Source organism: Tasmannia lanceolata, unplaced genomic scaffold (assembly GCF_043159265.1).
Source record: "Tasmannia lanceolata isolate RefF3 unplaced genomic scaffold, GAP_Taslan_0.1 ptg000006l, whole genome shotgun sequence".
Classification (NCBI taxonomy): Eukaryota; Viridiplantae; Streptophyta; class Magnoliopsida; order Canellales; family Winteraceae; genus Tasmannia; species Tasmannia lanceolata.
Window position 1 is genome coordinate 11,016,404 of NW_027518683.1, and position 20,050 is coordinate 11,036,453.

The window sequence follows — 20,050 nt, forward strand, 5'->3', positions numbered from 1 at the left end:
CCTCCAATTGTTCATCCCAGGTCTATAAATATAAAGGAAGGCTAGACTAAAGGAGTGCCCTTGCAAAGAGGAGGTGAAACGTAAAAATCAATGATGAACATGATACGTATGACATTGAAGTCTCCCAACACTCCTCAGTTGGCAAGGAAAAATCTCCCAACTCCGCCCAAATATTGGGCAAACGCTGCACATAATACACATGCCGATTGAAGTCTCCCAACACTCCTCACTTGGTTAAGAGAAGTCTTCCAATTGAACAAAGAAAACCTCGTAATTAATAGAAATTATGTGTTACCAAGTAACGAATCAAAGGAAAGGTGGTTTCTAGTTACCAAGTCACCTACTCAAGTTTCCACCCGTTATAGTTTTCTTCTTCTTTTTTCTTATTTTATATTTTTTGAATATTTAAAATAAATTTGTTAATGGAATTCACAATTCAACGTAGGTTGAAACTTTGATCAGACCACGGAAGCAAGACCTTTTCGGGCTCGATCACTGGTCCAGATTTTAAGAATTTGAAAATGATATGTTGCCACATCACATGAAAGAGTGGAATTTGGAAATCCAGCAATTGAAAATACTGTTGCAGGGTTTTCAACATCTATTTACTTGGATGACAATACTCTAAAGAGAGTTCTGCTAAGAAGACATTTGACTATACTTCTCAAAACGCCCACAAACAGTTTATTGCAATTTTGCAACTCTATTTATACAAGTGTTCGTTCTCGTACAAATTTGTAACACTTGTATCACATTTATCTCATTTCTTACTGTTTCAGAAGCTAAGAATATGCAATCCAGGAAACATGATAGCTCATGCATTCGACTCTAAATTCACTTTGTGACAAAAATAAAGCACAGGCGTTGATATTCGTAACTACACCCCTTTATTTAAATCCTCTCACTAAGCAATATAAGACAAAACTCAAACAACAAGAACAAGAAAACAGAGGACAGCTTCCTAACATCATTTATTTAGACACGCCCACTACAAAAAACTGGGTTACTGAAAGAATAAAAGAGGGGAATCCTCACCTGATAGATTCTCGCAACTCTATAGCTTGAGGAACACAAACTCTTCAACAGCAGGTACGTCACCAATCTTCTTAAGGGTCTCCTTATCTGGCTCCTCATCCACACCAATCGCCATAATTGCCTGCTTCCTCGGGGCTGTCCTCCCCACACTCATGAAGCTTACATTCACATTCTGCTCACCGAGAATATTTCCCACGCGCCCAATCATACCAGGTTGATCTACCTGCCTGCAGAGTATTAGGTTCCCCTCGAGACTCACATCCACGCTGAAAGACCCCACGCATATCAAATGTGGGATCCCGTCCTTCACCCTGCCCTCCACTCTTATTTCACCCGACTCCGACAAGGCACTGGCAAACCTTGACTCTACATTGGACAGGTGAACTTCGATTGACTCGAGTGGGTACTCCGGTGACCCATCGACATTAATCCTCTCCTCGCTAACCCGGAGACCTCTTTGTTTGGCGGTAAAGTCGGCATTGACTAGGTTGACAAATACGCTGGATATTGGCTCTATGATGCCTTTGGTGATCATGGCTCTGAGAAGCCTTGTGTCCAGATCATCGGGGTCTCGAGATGATGTGTAGACAACCTTGACACCCTTAATACCACTCCCTCCTGCCACCAATTGCACTGCGAGTCTCCCCAGCTTCTCTGCCAGTACAACATAGGGTGCCAGCTCGGATAGAACCTGACATAAAATAGATTTAAGTACATAACCAGCAATTACATATGTTGGGTCCTAGAGAAGGGTAATAAGTTTCTACCTCGGCGGGAACCATGGGGGCATTCACAGCAGTAGCAGCAAGTTCTCCTTTCAATGCTCCTACGACAGCCTCTGCTATTTCAATGGCTACACCTTCCTGGAAGTTTTTATGGTATTGTTTCGAGAGAGAAGGCGGTATACTTTAGAGCAACAAAATAGTGATTAAAGAGAGAAAGAGGAGGGAGGGATCAGATTCTCTAGGAAAGATGTGACGAAAAATACAGACCTGGGCTTCCATTGTGCTAGCTCCAAGATGAGGTGTAACGGTGACGTTTTCATGCTGCACTAACTTGCTGTCTTTGGGTGGAGGCTCTTCTGTGAATACATCAAGTCCAGCCTGTTCCAACCCATAAAACCATTCAGCACAATGCGTACTACATCTTTTTGTATATTAAGAAAGGTAAATAAATAAAAAAGGAAAAAGAAATACTATACATAAAATGCATAATGCACTCAGAGCTAATTTTCACAAAATTAAATGAGTCTGGTAAATGATTAAAAATGCCCTTAAACATCATCAATGTTAACGCCAAACCTTCTTGTCCTGGGTAATTTAGTGTTGTGATTCGTGCTATTCTTTTTTCTTGCAATCGAACGTCATAGAATCATAATCTATTTGGAGGAAACACAGTTGAAACGCAATTTTGAGACCAACAATCAGTTTTGGACTCGAAATCAATTCTCAAAGGGGGCATCTCTCTCCTGAGGGGACTCATTCAAGGTTGGACGAAAAGAGGACAGTCTTTTCCTTCTGATCTACTCTAGGAATGTCAAAGATCTATTCCGTACTGGCCAGGTTTTGAAATATCTGGTTTTTACTAGTCAGACCAGCGGATCAGACATCTGTCATGAAAGATTCTCGATTCGCGGACAATTCCAATGACCGGTAAGCTGACTTGACCTAGAATCATAATCTATTTGGAGGAAACACAGTTAAAACTAAAACACAATTTTGAGACCAATAATCAGTTTTGGACACGAAATCAATTCTCAAATTCCAAAACGAACAGAGCCTTAGCATCATTTTGTGGACCCCGATCCGAGAACGAGTGAGGGAACGAGTCCCTACTTCCTCTAGATCTCCACAACGTGAAGGAGAGCTCTACCAAGGAACTCTCGAAACTGTTGCCACCCTCACAACATACCATGAGTGGCGATATAAAAGGAAAGAGATACATCATGATCCGGAGCCAGGACTCGAAACCAAGATATATCTAGAAATAACTCAGAGTCGCCATCCATGGATGCGCCATGGAACAAAAATAAATGTTCTGTTTGCAATGGATAACCAGAGATACAAAAGGTCCGTGCCTGATGACGAATGAAGAAGGTCCGAAGAGCGCCCCCAATTCGCCCGAGTGCGAACACTTGGTCTCTTATGCCATTTATTATTAACCTCGAAGAGTTTTGGGCAAAAATCATGTGAAATGGGAACAATCCTCAGGAGTCGTCTATCTAAGCATGCATTTCCTAAGAATAGAAATAATAAACACACAAAAAAATAAATGGAAGAGGTGCCACCTAAATTTTGCTAGGTTATGAGTGACATACCTAACTGGTGTCTAAGTTCTGGTGGACATACACATGCAAGCTACAGCTAAAGGTATAGGATCAATACAAGAAAGTAAGAAAACACATCATACAATAACAAATCCTAAGACTCTAAACGATTTAGCCCGAGTCCTCGGATGGTCTCATATTCATCCAAAGAAGCCTACGTATCCCCGCCTCCACGAGAATCAAGGCAACGTACTTCTTCGCACCTATTCTAAGCTATGATGCCTAAGACACCTAGACCTCTATCTTAGACTCGATCTAAAAGACCGGACTAGTTATTAAAGTTTCTTGTACGATTATTTAAATTCCAGTGAATTGTGAATTTTAGGACCACCTATATGCCCTAACTAAATGCAGGTTAGCCCTAAGCTAATGCAGGTGGTTCCTACAACCTACGTGTAACTAGGCTGTATGCCCTAAGGAAAACAATAGGATTGCTAACACATCCTAGACCTAGTCATCAGTCGGCGATGTGAATCGCCAACTGACCGGACGGAGGCGTAACAGACTCCTAACTCTAACACAAACCACACACAACAAATCAAACAACACATCAAGGAGAAACTCTTAACTCTAAAATAAACGTAAACAAGCACATAACAAATCAAAGACTAAAACCAAAGACAAACCCCTAACTCTAAAACTCTCTTTCTAGGACAAAGCCCTAACTCTAGAGGAAGATTTTTCGAAAACAGGTTTATGAAATATTTTTGTACTTTTTTTAAAAAAGTTTGAATGATTTATTTACAAAGGTTTGGCTGGACCTGGGATAAGAATCTCAAGCTGCACTACGTACCTCGTGAAAGAGGATCAAGTCAACGTAGTTCGAAACGAACTCTCCTAATACGCTACAAAACTCAACACTTTAGCTGATTTAAGGTTTTTTTAATGTTTTCAAATGTTTTTGATTTTTTTGGTGTTTTAAAAGTGTGTTAACACCCTTTCAGCTAAACGGGATCCGAGAGAAGAGCCTCCTTACCCACCATATCGCGGTAGAGTAATTTAGAGGGAAACGGGATCCCTAAAGCCTAAGGGAAAAGAAATCAAAATAGAGGGGACTAAAATCCCAAAGAAAAAGAACAATCCCGAAGAGACGAAAACAAAACTAACGAGCCATAATCAATCTCCAAAGAAGACGATATCTATCCCGCGAGGGAAATCCTAAACAAACGAGAGATGAAAAGCTTCTAACCCTTTAAATCGTCTCGAGGCTTGCGTCAAGGGGACCCTCTCTCGCCTTTTCTCTTTGTTATTATAGCGGAAGCTCTTAGTGTGCTGTTGAAGAAAGGTCAAGCGGAGGGGCTGATTTCAGGGGTCTCCTGCCGTGCTTCTGGGTTGAAGGTTTCCCATTTGCAATTTGCGGACGATACCCTCCTATTTAGCTCTTCCTTGGCCTCAGAGATTCTTAATCTGAAGGCCATTTTAAGGTGCTATGAACTGGTCACAGGTCTTCGCTCCAATTTCTCTAAATCCCGAATCTATGCTCTGAATCTAAGCTAGGCAGAAGCTTCTACCTTAGCCAATATTATGGGTTGCTCTCTAGAGTCCTTGCCGGCGTCCTACCTGGGATTGCCCCTGGGAGTAGGGCGCCCACGTAAAAGTGCATGGGATCCCATTGTGGCAAGAATAGAGAAAAGGCTTGATACATGGAAGCGGAATTTGTTATCTAAAGGTGGTCGGTTAACCTTGATTAAAGCGGCCTTGGCTAATATTCCAATATATCAACTATCTTTATTCAAATGCCCGGAGTCTGTTGTGAATCGTATAGAACAGCTTCAGCGAAGATTTCTGTGGGGTGGTTCAGATCAACATCGGGTCATGGCACTAGTCAGCTGGAAAGAGGTTTGCATGCCAATTCAAGGAGGTGGTCTAGGCATTCGAAGGATCAGGCAGTTAAACCAAGCGTTGATGGGTAAATGGTTATGGAGGTTCGGCGAAGACAACGCAAGATTATGGACCAGAGTAATCTCCGATAAATATGGTGTTGCACCAGGTGAGTGGACTTCCCTAAATAATTTTCTTAATCCTGGGGTGACGATATGGCGGGATATCCTCCGCCTATCCCCGCCCTTTCAACGTGGAATTCGATTTCGGGTGTACTCCGGTGCACGGATTTCTTTTTGGTCAATGTGGTGGTGTTCGTCTGCTCCGCTTCAAATTCTTTTCCCGGATCTGTTTTTAGTAGCAGCAGATAAGTTTGTTTATGTCCAAGACTGTTTCGAGTGCTATGAGGGTAAAGTCATATGGCAGCCTCTTTTTCGTCGGAACTTTTTTGACCGTGAGCTGCCATCGGTGAACAACTTATTACAGATTCTTGCTGAGACTTATGTCAGTGGCTCGGGAGATGACAGAAGGTTGTGGGTAAACTCTTCTTCAGGCAGATTCTCGGTAAAGTCATTTTACAACAGTATGGTGTCTGTTGAGGGCAGTGTTTTGGCAGCAAAGGTGTGGAAATCTGCAGCGCCCCCTCGAGTTTGCTTCTTCGGATGGTCCGCCATAAGAAATAGGATCCAAACAGTGGATTTCTTGCGAAAGAGGCATATGCTGATTATAGATCACTGTTCTATGTGCCTTGAATCTGGGGAGACGGTGGATCATCTTTTCATTCATTGTCGAGTAGCTAGGGAGGTCTGGGGGAGGATTCTAGTAAGATTCGGCATCAATTGGGTGTTCCCCTCCTGCTTGCAAGATTTGATTGACGGATGGAAATGTATACCATGGAGCAGAAAAGGCAAGAGTTTGTGGTGGCTGACACTCATGGCATTCTTATGGGTCATCTGGAAAGAAAGGAACTCCCGAGTTTTTGTAGGGAAAGCTAAATCTCATCATTTACTATTTATTCAGGTCATTACTCTGATTATATCTTGGGCAAGGGCACTCCCGTTATTCAGATTTGTGTCGGCTTTCGACCTGTGGGAAGGGTGGAGAGTGGTCTGTGAGAGTCAGGATATCAGGCCTGTTTTAACCCCCAAATGGAGCCCCCCTTCTGCCGGAATCGTCAAATTCAACTTCGATGGCTCCAGTATGGGGAACCCTGGACCAGCTGGGATTGGGGGTGTTTTAAGAGATAGTAACGGTGTGGTCCTACAGGCTTTTTCGGGGCCCATCGGTAGGGCGGATTCGAATGAGGCAGAGGTCAGGGCAGTGCATCAAGGCTTTTTAAGTTTGTTAAGGGGGCGCTCAGGTAGATGTGTGGTGGAGGGGGACTCGTTGAATGTTATAAGATGGCTCAGGGGCTCTTGGGAACCCCCGTGGCGTTTTCTTCAGTATTTTGATGAGATTAAGGACCTCATCAAAGAATTGTCGCTAACCTTTCAGCACGTGAGAAGATCGGCTAATGAGGTGGCTGACAAGTTAGCAAGAGATGGAGTGTCAAATCAAGTTCTCACTCTTTATGATTTTCTCCCTCCTTAATTTCATCTCCTAGTTTTTGTTGTTTTTATTTCTCTTATAGTTCTGTAAGGGGGACTCCCTCAGTCTTCTTTAATATCATATTATCATATTACCATTCAAAAAAAGAAAAGCTTCTAACCCTAAGGATAGACTTCTAAACAAAAGGAGAAGACAAAACCCTATAAAAAGAACTACTAAATCGATAGAATCCCGAAACTCGAAAATGATCCCGAGGAACGTGCAAAGAATAGTCCCGGAAAGAAAGGAAACCCCTCAAACCCTGTGAACACCCTAAGATGGGGAAAATGATAAGAAGGGCAAGGGGTTGGCTCAAGAAATATTCCGTCATCGCCTGACCCGACAAAGCTGTGCTCCCAAAATCGATGGGATCCCTAAATGCAGAAAGTACCCCAAGGAACGTGAAGAGAGTAGTCCCGAAAGAAGACAAGATAGAACCCCTGAACCCTATAAGAATCTTACAGAAAGAAAAAAAAATGACAAGAATTGTAAGAGGTAAGAATGGTAAGAGGTGGCTCTCGAAACACCAATGACAATCCCGAAACAAAGCGCTGTGAATGTGAGTTGCCTAAGTTGAAATGGCATCATCACTGCTTTGTTCCCATAATTGCACTATCCTGCCCTGTCTTTTAACAATAGAAGAATTTCCAAATGCCCCAGTAATCACTTAAGAAGAAGCTCCCATGGACAGCTCAGGAAGAATTACAAGGCAAGCTAACTTCAATCAAATATTAGAAAATGGGAACATACGTGCCTGTCCACAAAATGAGACGCTAGGGAGATGATGCTGCTGCACTCATGATCAAATATTTGTACAAGCTCACCCTTGCGATACGGTTAAAATTGCCAAAAGAGTTTCATAAACTGAAAGATAGAGGCAAGATGGGGTCATGCGATTATTGAAATCTGAGTGTACTAATGCCATTTCCCATAAGAAATAGAAGAGAGCTCTCTTTCAGGCTAAATGATATTGCTACAGCCATGCTTCTAGGTCACAACATTATAAGCCTTTGAATGGTAACAAGGCCATGCAGCAAATCCAAATGAAAATCCAGTTCTTCGATTTACCTCCTTGAAAGAAGAGCTGCTTAAAAGGACAAAGACCTCGCACCAACACTTCATATGTGTATAGCACAGATCAAAATGAAGCCAAGGAAAAGCATGTACGCGACTGTCAATCCGATAGAATCACACATGTAAACTGATACAGGCTAATTTAAATCAAGAATAAAACATGTGCATAGCACCCGAGCTTGATGAATTGGATAGCCAACATATAACATGAGAGAAATCTTGTTAAATAGAGACTGTATCGAGGCAGCAAACCACACAACACTAGCACGTATTCACATCCATAAACTAATCAATAGAGAAGAACAGAGGAACAGGGCTTTAGATGGAAAACACACAACCAAGCAAGACAATCAGCAACCACATAGAATGAATAGAAGGGAGATATGTTACCTGGTCGTAGGGATCAAGAGCCGAGCGGGGGTCGCTTTTGCACCTCCCGAGATCCGCGAAAACGCCACGAAATTTCGCCCAAAATCTGCGGCGCTTGCAAATGGGGGTCGGAAATATTGGGAATGGGTTTTGGAGAGTGGCAGTGGACGAAAATGGAGGAAAGGGGTTAATGGCCGGAGCTCCGACGAGCTAGCCAGAGAAGACGAAGGAGTGGTGGTGATTTGAAAATGGATTTTGGTCAAAAAAAATAAAAATGAAATGGGTTTCTATGGAGGAGGGTTCGAGCGAAATTACAGAGGTGGATGGCTTGGTGGTGGAGATGGAAGATGAGAAGAAGTGGGTTTGGGTAGATCCGACTGGTGTGGGGGCTCCGATCGGAGAAGAGGAGATGGGGGAGGATTTGATGCAGAGATGGCTGTGAAATGGAGGGTAGAGATGGGAAAAGGGTTGGATGGGATAAAGAGGTGGAAATGGGGTGAGGGTTGCAGAGAAATGGAGGAAGTGGCTGTGGAAAAGGAGGTGGAAAATAACCGGAGCCTGGCCGGATTCCGACCGGAATCTCGTCGGAGAAGACAAAGATGGGTTAGGGAGAAGAGAAGGGGGTTCAATGGAATAGGTTTCTGGTTCGGAGTGGGTTTGATGGTCGGATAGATGGAAATGGTGGAGGTAGAGGAGGATGGTCAAAAAAATGGCCGGATCTCGGCCGGAGCTCCGGCAGGAATGAAGTCGGAGGTGGGGAAGAAGAAGAAGAAGAAAAGATTGCCGGCCAAAGATGATGGTCGGTGATGGCTTCTCCTCCCCCTCTATATATTCTCCGAAAATGAAGAGGGAGCCCCTCTCCCTGCAACTCTCTCTCTCGTTCTCTTATCCCTTGCGGCGGCAGAAAAAAAACCTCCCTTGAAACCCTAGTCGATGGGTTTTAAAGAAAAAGGGAATGATAGATTTGCCCCCCCCCATTCTCCCCAGTACAGCCCTCTCAAGTGTATTATGATTACTCTCTTTGCACTATATGGGGGGATCTTGGGTAGAAAGAGGGGTGATAAAAAAAACAATGATAATACCTGCTCCCTGTTTTTCCTATGGACAACCCTCTTAAAATAATCCACCCTCCTTCTATGGGTTGATATAGGCATAAACTTGGCTTGCCATTTCGTCCATTTTCTATCCAATTGCCACGAAATCTTGTTGGGGTATCCTTGGGGCCATTGATAATCTCTCGGGAATTTTGCGCCCGCAAATGCGCACAATAGGGTAGTAGAAGCTCAGGTTCTCTCCTCATTTGGACCGACTCTCTCGAGATTTTATTCAACTTCAAGAGTTTTATTCGATTGGGCCCGGTCAAAATGGGGTGTCTACACATTTGTATTGCCAGAAAAAAAAATCAAGATTCTTCAACTTCACCCCCAAGAAAAAAGTGATAAACCAGTACATAGTTGTGTAGGTTAGACGTTATTGAGAAGGTGTAAATGCATCAATAACACAAAGCATGCAAAATTATGGTACTCCCGTATGGGCCTTTGCCCTGGATTTAAATACAGGCACAAGAAGGTGGCTGAGCAAGTTACAGTGCAGATAACACAATCTTGCACGTGTATCCAATATACAACATAAAACTAACCAATGTGTCAGAGTAAAAATACAAAAGAATACCTGAGCAACTGTTCCATTATCAAGTGCTCTCACCAAAGCATCTTCATCAATAACTCCACCCCTGGCAACATTAATAATACGTACTCCCTTCTTCATCTTTGCAAAAGATTCATCATTGAGCATCTTTGAAGTAGACGGAGTGAGTGGCATATGGAGCGAAATGAAATCTGCAGTTGATATGGCCTCATCGAAAGATACTAGATCCACGCCAATAGCACGGGCTCTGTCAGCTGGGGCATATGGGTCGTGTGAAATAACATGCATCCCCAGCCCTTTTGCACGTCTTGCAACTTCAGATCCAACTTTTCCAAACCCCATAACAGCCAGTGTCTTTCCAACTAGAGACACACCAACATACTTATTTCGTTGCCATTTTCCTGCAAAACACGCAACAGTTAGTAAGAGCAGAACCATGTTCCATCATAAACAATCTGAGACTAGTACATAAAGAAACACCATTTATCTCTAGTGCAGCTAAAAAGAAATTTCATAAGAAAGAGGGATGTGTTTCGTACAAAACCAATAATATCCAGAAAAGACCCAAAAGAGTCGTTCGGGACATGTCAGAGCAGTGACATCAATCAAACTATAGTAGTGATAGAGCCTCGATAGGGTAATGGAAATTTCCAGCAAAACAACTAAACAAAGTAAAGAGGATTGATAGGAAAAGTTCCGAACGCAGTTTTTCTAAAGAAAATAGAGATAAAACAACAGAGAAACGGAAGCCAAACCTCAAGTTGGATCGGGTGATTGTGGAGGGGGACTCTCTCAATGTCATCCGTAGGCAACGAGGCTCTCTTGTCCCTCCTTGGAAATTTGCGCAGTTTTTTTTATGGGATTCAAGATATCGTGGGAGGATCTTCCATCGCATTCACTCATATCAGGGGGTCTGCCAATCCCATGGCAGACAAATTAGCGAGGGAGGGAGTCCTCAAGTCAAACCTCGAGATGTTTGACTATCTTCCCCCTTGAGTTTTTTTTTTTTTTTTTTTTTGCCTATTTTTATTCTTTTTGTATGGTTGCTTCTGTATCTCTTTTGGTTTGACTACCTCGGTCTCTGATTAATGAAATTTTGGCACCATTCAGAAAAAAAGGTGTAAAATAAACCGGAATGAAACAATAAAAAATAAAATAGAAGAGAACAGGAACTGTTCCACTGTTTATGCAGCTCCGGTAGAATATGAAGCTAGAAACAAAAACTAGCACCAAAATTCCATAAAATATGTACAATTTGTTCTCTGCAGTCCATACCAAACCCACATCAACAGAAAATAAACTCCACATCTAAACCAATTCACTCTTAATTGCTAATCACTCTGAAATCCCTGTGAAGACCAAATTTGAACGTAAACTCCTAACAGCCTAACCCTTTTCTCAAAAGAACACCTACATAAAATCACACTTGGGACTCATCTAAACTTCCTCAAATTGATGATAAATCTCGACACATAAATCCAGCAGAACTTTTAAAAATTCTAGGAAGATGGAACCCTGTCAGACCCACACCTAACGCCAGTACGACCTGCAAAGGCCCCCCTTGTGGGCCTACCGGAATTACATCAAGTAGCCACATTTGGACAGTAACATCTTGCATTATGGGTGTCTACGCCATCATTTCCATCACTTGATATGCACGGATCTGATTCAAACACGCCAACCTAATACATTATGAAGTTCTGTTAGGGAAAAGGTAGAACAAAAACCTTTTTCCTTGACTAAATTGAGACACTTGAAACAATATTGGCTAGATGGCAGATTGGATGGGCTCTTACTGTCCCAAATTGGAAGAACAAGGACTCTTAGACTAAGAAAACAAGAGTTAGGTGGCAAAACTTATTGGTTCTGTCAATTGGATCTGTAAGAGAATGGAGACACAATATTTTAGAGCATGGGCTACATAGTTGTAGACACCCCATTTTGACCGAACCCTAATAGCGTCGTTAGGATAGAAACCCTATCAAACTAGTATTTTAGCGTCTCCAATTTGTTCCTAGAGTAGGTTAGGGTCTCATTTAGCTCCCCATAAAATTTCATCCGAATCCGTCGTGATTTGCCTGGTAAATGGATGAAGTTTGTAGTGTAGTGTAGTGTAGGAATAAGGGTGGCGATTTAGCCAGAAGTGCGCTTGAACCTGAAAAGCCAGTTCAAATTTACTGCAATAGGCTGTCCGGGAGAATATGTGGGTGTGCAGATTAATGTGTAGCATAATTAGGGGGTGCATTATCCGGGAGCTGGGCAGTTTGGTAATTAGGGAAGATTCTTTTCTTCCTTTTCAAGTCACAATTACACCTAATCATGAGTTAATAAGGTTTAAGGCTAGGATTAGTTGGGAAGAAATATTAGGAAGCTTCCTTGGACAACCACCTCTAGTGTATTGCAAATACCTTTTTAACACACAGGGGGGGTCAGGTAAGACAGGGTGAGCAAAAATAATGATATATTCCTCTCCTTTTTTCCTTCTTCGGACAGCCCCCTGTAGTATAATTGTGACTACTCTTTATACCAGCCGCGGGAGGGGGCTAAGTAATAGCAAAAGGGAAAATTTTGTGAAAATTTTCTTCCCCTCCTTTGATCTTAACTCTTCAAATCACCTTTTTGTTCAAGGGTTAAGATCAAAGAAATCTTAACCACTTAGAAAGCTTCCTAATATTCCTTCCCAATTAATCCTAGCCTTAAACCTTATTAACTCATGATTAGGCCTAATTATGACTTGAAAAGGAAGAAATGAATCTTCCCTAATTACCAAACTGTCTTACTCTCGGATAATGCACCCCGTAATTATGCTACACATTAATCTGCACACCTGCATATCCTCCCGGACAGCCCATTGCAGTAAATTTGAACTGGCTTTTCAGGTTCAACCGCACCCCCTTTTCTGGCTAAATCGTCACCCTTATTCCTACACTACACTACAAACTGCATCCGTTTACCAGGCAAATCACAACGGATTCGGATGAAATTTTATGGAGACCTAAATGAGACTCTAACCTACTCTAGGAACAAATTAGGGACGCTAAAACACTAGTTTGATAGGGTTTCTATCCTAACGACGCTATTAGGGTTCGGTCAAAATAAGGTGTCTACAATAGTCCTCATTGACACAGAGGGTATTGAATACTTATTGGTTCTGTCAATTGGATCTGTAAGTTAGAGAATAGAGACACAATACTTAGAGCATGGTCTACATAGTCCTCATAGAGACAGAATATCGAAGAAATTTTGATTCATGAAGATTTGTCTGTGGTTCTGTGAGAGAAGTCCAGAAGGAAAGGGAGGCTTCAATGGTCTTGATCATGGAAGAAGCATTGCTCCCTCTTATTTCCATCCAAGTGAGAGCTTGGCTATGGGTATTGTATACACTCAGCGATTTATTTCCTCGTGCTGAATACGATTTATTTCCATCCAAATTTCTGAGAGTCGTATTGTATACGACTCTCAGAAATTTGTTGATCTTATTTTTATTTTCTTCTGAAAATTCTATCATAACTGGCTGCAACTTTTCTCGATACTCCCTAATCGAGAACACAACATATTTCCATGCCAGAAAATGAGTCATATGCTCTGAATCATAAACAACGCTACACGTTTCCTGCCATAACTTGCCAGGATGTCAGCAAGGATAAAGATGAATAATTCCATCACCTATCAACAAAGATTAAAAGAGGACAATTGGAAATGGTTGGGTTCCCACAAATATTCAGCACTGAGAAGCTTAATTATGAATATAAGTATTTAATCTTGCCCATAATGAGTCATACGCTCTGAATCATAAGCAAGGCCATATGTCTGTCCCTTCCATGACTTGCCAGGATGTCAGCAATGATACAAATGAATAAATTAATCATCTATAAAAAAAAAATTAGAAGAAAGGAATTGGAAATGGTTGGGTTCCCACAAATATTCAGCACTGAGAAGCTCAATTATGAATATAAGTATTTAATCTTGCCCACAATGAGTCATATGCTCTGAATCATAAGCAAGGCCATATGTCTGTCCCTGCCATGACATGCCAGGATGTCAGCAAGGATACAGATGAACAAGTTCATCACCTATAAAAAGAAGAAGATAAGACTCCTGATTGTCAAGCAAGCCTACTGATTCTTGCGTCCAAAGGGGGCCTAGGAGTTATCCACATTAACTGATACAAGTATCATCTTTCAGTTGCAAAAGTGTGATCCATAAAGCTTTCTCCACATTCATTTACCAAATTTAGCTACGAATCAGGAGATTGTAAGCTATGCAAACTAGTAAGACCTGTCACTTTTGGGATGAGAATGGAAATGAACTCTGATCTTACACAAATGATCAGCCAGGGACAAAATCAGTATTCCTAGTGGATGGGATGAAGAGGGAACAAATGGCACAAAGCAGCTTTCATAGGAAACAAATTATGAGTGAAAAGAGGCTATAGAGTGATGGGGGACCATCCAAGATGCCATGAAGAATCAAGGAGTTAAGAAGATGATGCCAATCATTAATGTTAAAAGTTTTCTATTTAGATTTTTGTTTTTACTGTTGCTTATGTCTTTTTAAGTCATGAGCATGGTTTTAAATTTCGGCCGAGACTGAAACCAAAATTTGCCAAAATTCCGAATTTCAGCCTTTACCAAATTTCGGCCGAAATTTCGAAAAATTGTAATTTTAAAAAAAAAAATATATATATATATATGTTACAAAGTTTCGGCCGAAAATGAATTAAATATTCTTTTTTAATTATTACCAAATTTCGACCAAAATTTCGGTTTTTGAAAGGTCCGAAACCAGTACCGAAACCGGAATTTTAAACCATGGTCATAAGGGGGTAGTAGAGTCTTTTTCCATCAAAATCACTTAGACCACGTTAGGATACCCAGAAGATTTAGATTTGGATTTCTCACATTTGCAGTTGAGATTTGGAACTGGATCAAATCCTTAGATTTCTAAATCAGCTGCAACAGTGAAAAAAAATTGATTTTCAAATCTGTTCTACAAGACCTTATTTGGAAATCAATATTTGTGGCAATTACCTTCACCCTCGCTGCTCCTCGACCTTGCTGCAGCAGCAGCGAGATGTCCTCTCTCTCTCTCTCTCTCTCTCTCTCTCTCTCTCTCTCTCTCTCTCTCTCTCTCTCTCTCATGAGCATGAGGATGATTGATGATTTTGTACCCAAAAATCAAATCTAAATCCAAATACAAAAACATAAGGTATCCAAACATGGCCTTAAGTTAAAACTCAAACCAAATTGAAATACAAAAACATAAGGTATCCAAACGTGACCTTAAGTTTTTTGAGTTATGAGTGGTAAGCAAAGGAAACAACATGTGACTGTTGGGCAAAAGACTTTGATGTAGACATATAGTCAGTCCAAAGGCAAATCATATCACTAAAATACCAATACAACCATGAAACTCTAGCATAGACAGCTTTTCTACTCAAGGCAACAATCTAAGATATAATATGATGAATGAGATTCCAAATATCCATGATGATCATAGCTACATCGGCGTAGATCAGATGAATCCCTCGTTCTTTAAGATTCATAATGGGTTTAGGACCACAAGGACGCAGGAAATGGTTTTGCTATATCACATTTTAGCTTACCATTTTCCATCCCTTCATTAATTTATACTAGTGGTTAGCCTGTCCCAACTCCCAACCTTCCACACCAAGAAAATAAATAAAAAGGTACATAAAAAGATATTACAAATGGTCTAAGGCAAACAACACTGTGATGCACCATGCATCACATTCAGTTACAAGAGGAAGATGAACAAACAATCAAACCATCATTTACATCCACTGCCATTCAAGCCTATTTCAACCATTTAATCTTGTAAAGACTCTTTTGAGAACCAGTAACTCGTACTAAGGTTGGGAAAGTCAGTATTTGGAGTCAACTCGGCTAAGGGCCTAAATTTTGGCTCAGAAGAATCAAGATTTCTATAATTAGCATCCAATAAATATGAAAGATTAAGTTAAAATAAGGAAATTTCAGCAAAAAAGAAGAAAATGTATAAATTTATAATTAGTAAAGGAATGAAAATTTGTTTCTTTGTTACAAATCATTCAGTCATTCAATAACAGCAAATTTCAAAACACATTTGGTTAATTACCGCTATAAAGGAGAAGTCCTAAGAATTGGGAGCTTTATTCACTTATGAGACACTTTATGGATTTAACTACCCCAGAGTTTGGGCATAGGATGGATACGGACCCAACTTACAAAACAAGATCATATCTTGTATAATTACTACAGATCCAGGCCCAAATACTGCTCTGACCTCAAACCTCACTTATAGGTGTAAAAGTGTCAAATTTTACATAATGCAAGGTGTCTAGGCCAATGGCAACTTTTCTTTCCTTTGATAGATCCAAGCGTTACCGGATCAAACTCATGCTTACAAATCCAAAAGAGTTTATAAATGCACTCTAACAGATCTGCTAATTCTAAAACAGAAAACACATAGATCAAGCTAGGATCAAACAAAAACGTTCAAACAGCTTCTTTCCACAAAAATAAATAATAGCAAAGATGAAAAAAGAACAGATCTGCTACTTCTGGAACAGAAAACACAGAGATCAAGCTAGCAATCAAACAAAATTGTTCAAACAGTTTCTTTACATATAAATAAATAATAGCAAAGACGAAAAAAGATAGCATTCTAACAGATCTGCTAATTCTGGAACAGAAAACACAGAGATCAAGCTAGCAACCAAACAAAAACGTCCAAACAGCTTCTTTCCACATAAAAATAATAATAATAATAGCATAGATGAAAAAATATAATAAAAAATAAAATAAGTGAACGAAGATGAAAAACATTCATAAAAGATATGATGCTAATGCAGAATTCTCAACATAACATGTTCTAAGAACGCAATTTCGAGCTCTCTGTCAACAAATCTACGAATTTGTTCACGCTTCAAGGTAAAGAAACAATAAAAAGAAAAAAAACGATCAGTCATCTTTCACTTCTTACAACCAAAACAAGAAAAAAAAAACAGAGAAAGAAAACCTAAAGATGCTCACCAGCTTTCATCGATGCATCGGCCTGAGCAACATTGCGAGCCATAGCAGCGAGCAGAGCAATCCCGTGCTCAGCAGCAGCAATAGTATTTGCCGTAGGAGCATTCACAACAAGGCAACCAAATTCCGTAGCAGCCTGTAGATCCACGTTATCGATCCCGACTCCAGCCCTTCCTACAACCTTCAATCGACCTTTAGCCGCCTCGAACACCTCTCGAGTGACCTTAGTCCCGCTCCTAACGATCAAAGCATCACAAAGCGAGATCTTCGAGCACAGATCTTCCTGAGTCAGATTGTAAGAGCAATCGATGTTCGCAAAGCTCCGCAACACCTCTAATCCCGCTTCTCCGAGCTTCTCCGAGACGAGAACCGTAGGTTTTGAATCCAGTGCCCGGATTTCTAGATCTCGGCGACCGGAGACGTTTTCTTTGGGAGAATCTAGGGTTTTGAGAGCCTGGCCTACGAAGAGAGACGGAGAACGAGAGCGAGAGAGTTTTAGGAAGATCGAAGAAGAGGAAGATCTGAAAAGAGGAAGGATGTAGGGGCGATTTGAGGAAGATGAAGATGAAGGAGCGGGAAGAGGAGGCGAGAGAATAGCCTTTGACGAGGCAGACGCCATGGTTTTCTCTTCTTCTTCCTCTGGTTCTGAATCTTCTGACTGAGGGAGGGATTTTTGAAGTGGAAATGAGCTTCTCCACCAGCTTTATAAAAGCAGGGTGATCTTTATAGTGGCATTAAATTCGAGTTTTTGGGGAATTAAAGAAAAGGGCGATGATATTTTCACCCCTCTGCAGTACGCATTCGCCCGCTGTTGACGTGAACAGGGGGGTGAAAATATCGTCTCCCGAAAAACAATGCTAAATAAAGGGAGAGAGAGATTTCTATCTCTGGGTTCTCTGGTTCGTTGTATTTGTTTTCTCCGTGTTTGCAGGATGGTTCACGCAAGCAAACGAAATAATCGCTGAATGTTGTGGGCCCTCGAGCATTTGGTGAGATCTGGACCGTTTACCTAACGTATCTCGTTGGTCTTCGTAAATCTCACCTATCCAGTGATGTCATATTTCAAATGTGGCCCAGAGCGGACAGGTAAAAGATAAAATCAGGAACTGTCCGTATTTTGTGGAAGATGAAGAGGGTGATTCAATGAATGTCATATTGATGACGTAAGACAACTCGGTAAAGATGAAAAGAAAATTATTTAGAGGGTCAATAGTCAATACATGAGTAAGCCCCCAACCGATTATTGGAACCATAATTACATTAATTTTGAGTCAAACAATAGGTTGGGGCATACAATCAGTTGTCATAATCTCGAACGGCCTAAATAACACCGACTCACAGCTTAAGCTTTTGGAGTAATTGATTGTTTCACATGATTTTCCAGAGTTTTTGCCTCCTTCATATTAAAAATCCACTTGTACGGCCAACCCAAAAATAGAGGGGTTAGACTTGAGGGGGAAAGTTGTATAACTGATTAAATAACACCGACAGGTTAAGCTTGTTTTGCAAACGGCAAATAGCCATGAAAATTCATTCCAAAGAATAGTCATGAGCCCAATTAGTATTTGGGGGGGGGGGGGGGGGGGGGGGGGGAGAGACTTTTCATGGATCACGATCCCTCACACCCACCCTCTCAAGTGTCAAGAGTCAAGTCTCAGGTCTCTCCCTATTTAGTATTTGCCCATCAAAAAGGTCTCTCCCTATTATTCAAAACGCTGAAAATAACCACTTGAATTGGGTTATTTTTCACCTCACACCAACCCTATCATTATCAAAATATCAAGTCTCTTACTCAGCTTTCCAATCAAAAAAGAAAAGAAAAAAGTCTCTTACTACCTGCCTATCTCTCACAACTGGCCCCACAAATATTCCATGGAGGTTTTTTCATGATTACCAAACATCCCCTAAAATCATTCCAAAAAAAAAAAAAAACAAAACAAACAAACATGCCCTAAAGTAAGATTTCTATCAAAAAGTTACGGAAATACCGCATGGATATTCAGAAATGACTAATATACCCGTCACTCTTTATAACTACTACATTTGTTCTTTCTAAATAGCCATCACTGTGGCATAGATATTTATGAATTGAAGTGGATTATTTTTGTATGTTATTGTTAGTATAATTAGAATCATCTTATTTTTATGAGGCATGATAGTCTAATATACCACAATAATGGGGCCACTTGTAACTGGTTTTTGCAAAGGGCGTCCTTCAGTCTATTATTATTATGAGAAAAGACATGCGCATTAGTGGCTTAGAAAGCCACTGATTGGTGATTGGTTGCTTTTTTAAGCCACTAATGCGCAGGTAACTCCCCGCGCAGCTACGCAGGAACACTTTTCTCTATTATTGTTGTTATTAGGCATTTTGAAAACAAGCCCACCAGGTGGACAATCAAAACTAGTGATGCAATTCGTATTTATACAAAAAAGGTGAAAAACAATGTTTTTTTTATGAAATTGCCTCTTAAAATTTGGAACACACTTCACATGTTTCATTGATTTAGACTGCTAATCCAATGGGCCCCAACATGAATGGACCATACCTAGAGATAATTAAACTGATTGGAAGTTCTAACCATTGGATACCAATCTTCAATTATTTACTTAAAGGGTCATTTGTTAGTGTGTTAGTCTTCCATTGGGATCATCCTTAAGCTTTACTGTGGCCCAAATCAATTCAATGAATGGTCGGATCACATACATCTGTGTTGAATTAGTTTAAGAAGAAATGTTTGAAAAAAATGATGGGTAAATGTTTAATAACTTGGCGGAACCCAAAGGAGTTTTCCTTTAGGCTCTGTTCACTTGTTTTCCCGGGAAAGGAAAAAAAAAGGTTTCTCGGGAATCTGACGTGGTATTAGGAAAAGAAATCCAGAGAAACTGTGTAGGAAAAGGTTTCCCGCGCCTGTTCGCGTGCGCAGAAACTAGGCAGGAAAAGGTTTCCCGAGAAACTGCTTGCCCACCTTTTTTCACTAGTTTTCCCGGGAAAGCAAATCCGGCCAAAATAGCGGCATTTGGTTTCCCACACTTGTGAGAAAAGAGACATTTCCACATCATTTTGACAATTTCCATGTCATTATTTGACATTTTCCACCTAGGCTTGTTACTTTCTCAAGTAAGGGTGTTAATTTTGGCTTGGGCTTGGAAGCTCGCT

The 20,050-nt window shown here is 40.9% G+C and overlaps 1 protein-coding gene across 1 annotated transcript; it reads right to left on the bottom strand.

Annotated features, from left to right (window-relative positions):
* Window positions 1-658: 658 nt before the first annotated feature.
* On the bottom strand, window positions 659-17,806 carry LOC143879663 (D-3-phosphoglycerate dehydrogenase 1, chloroplastic-like). The gene is made up of 5 exons (XM_077382158.1): window positions 16,894-17,806; window positions 9,884-10,260; window positions 2,028-2,138; window positions 1,803-1,898; window positions 659-1,726 (listed from the first exon to the last, which is right to left on the bottom strand). Exons 1-5 carry the CDS (start codon window positions 17,507-17,509, stop codon window positions 1,055-1,057), a joined length of 1,872 nt encoding a protein of 623 aa, XP_077238273.1. The 5' UTR covers window positions 17,510-17,806; the 3' UTR covers window positions 659-1,054.
* Between the last annotated feature and the right edge of the window lie 2,244 nt (window positions 17,807-20,050).

What these genes read in the sequence shown, in the direction of transcription:
- LOC143879663 (XM_077382158.1), bottom strand. Translation starts at nt 17,509, where the DNA reads ATGGCGTCTGCCTCGTCAAAGGCTATTCTCTCGCCTCCTCTTCCCGCT. An exon ending in CGATGCATCGATGAAAGCTG is followed by an intron (nt 10,261 to 16,893) that starts GTGAGCATCTTT and finishes CGTGTTTTGCAG; the next exon opens with GAAAATGGCAACGAAATAAG. An exon ending in ATAATGGAACAGTTGCTCAG is followed by an intron (nt 2,139 to 9,883) that starts GTATTCTTTTGT and finishes GGGTTGGAACAG; the next exon opens with GCTGGACTTGATGTATTCAC.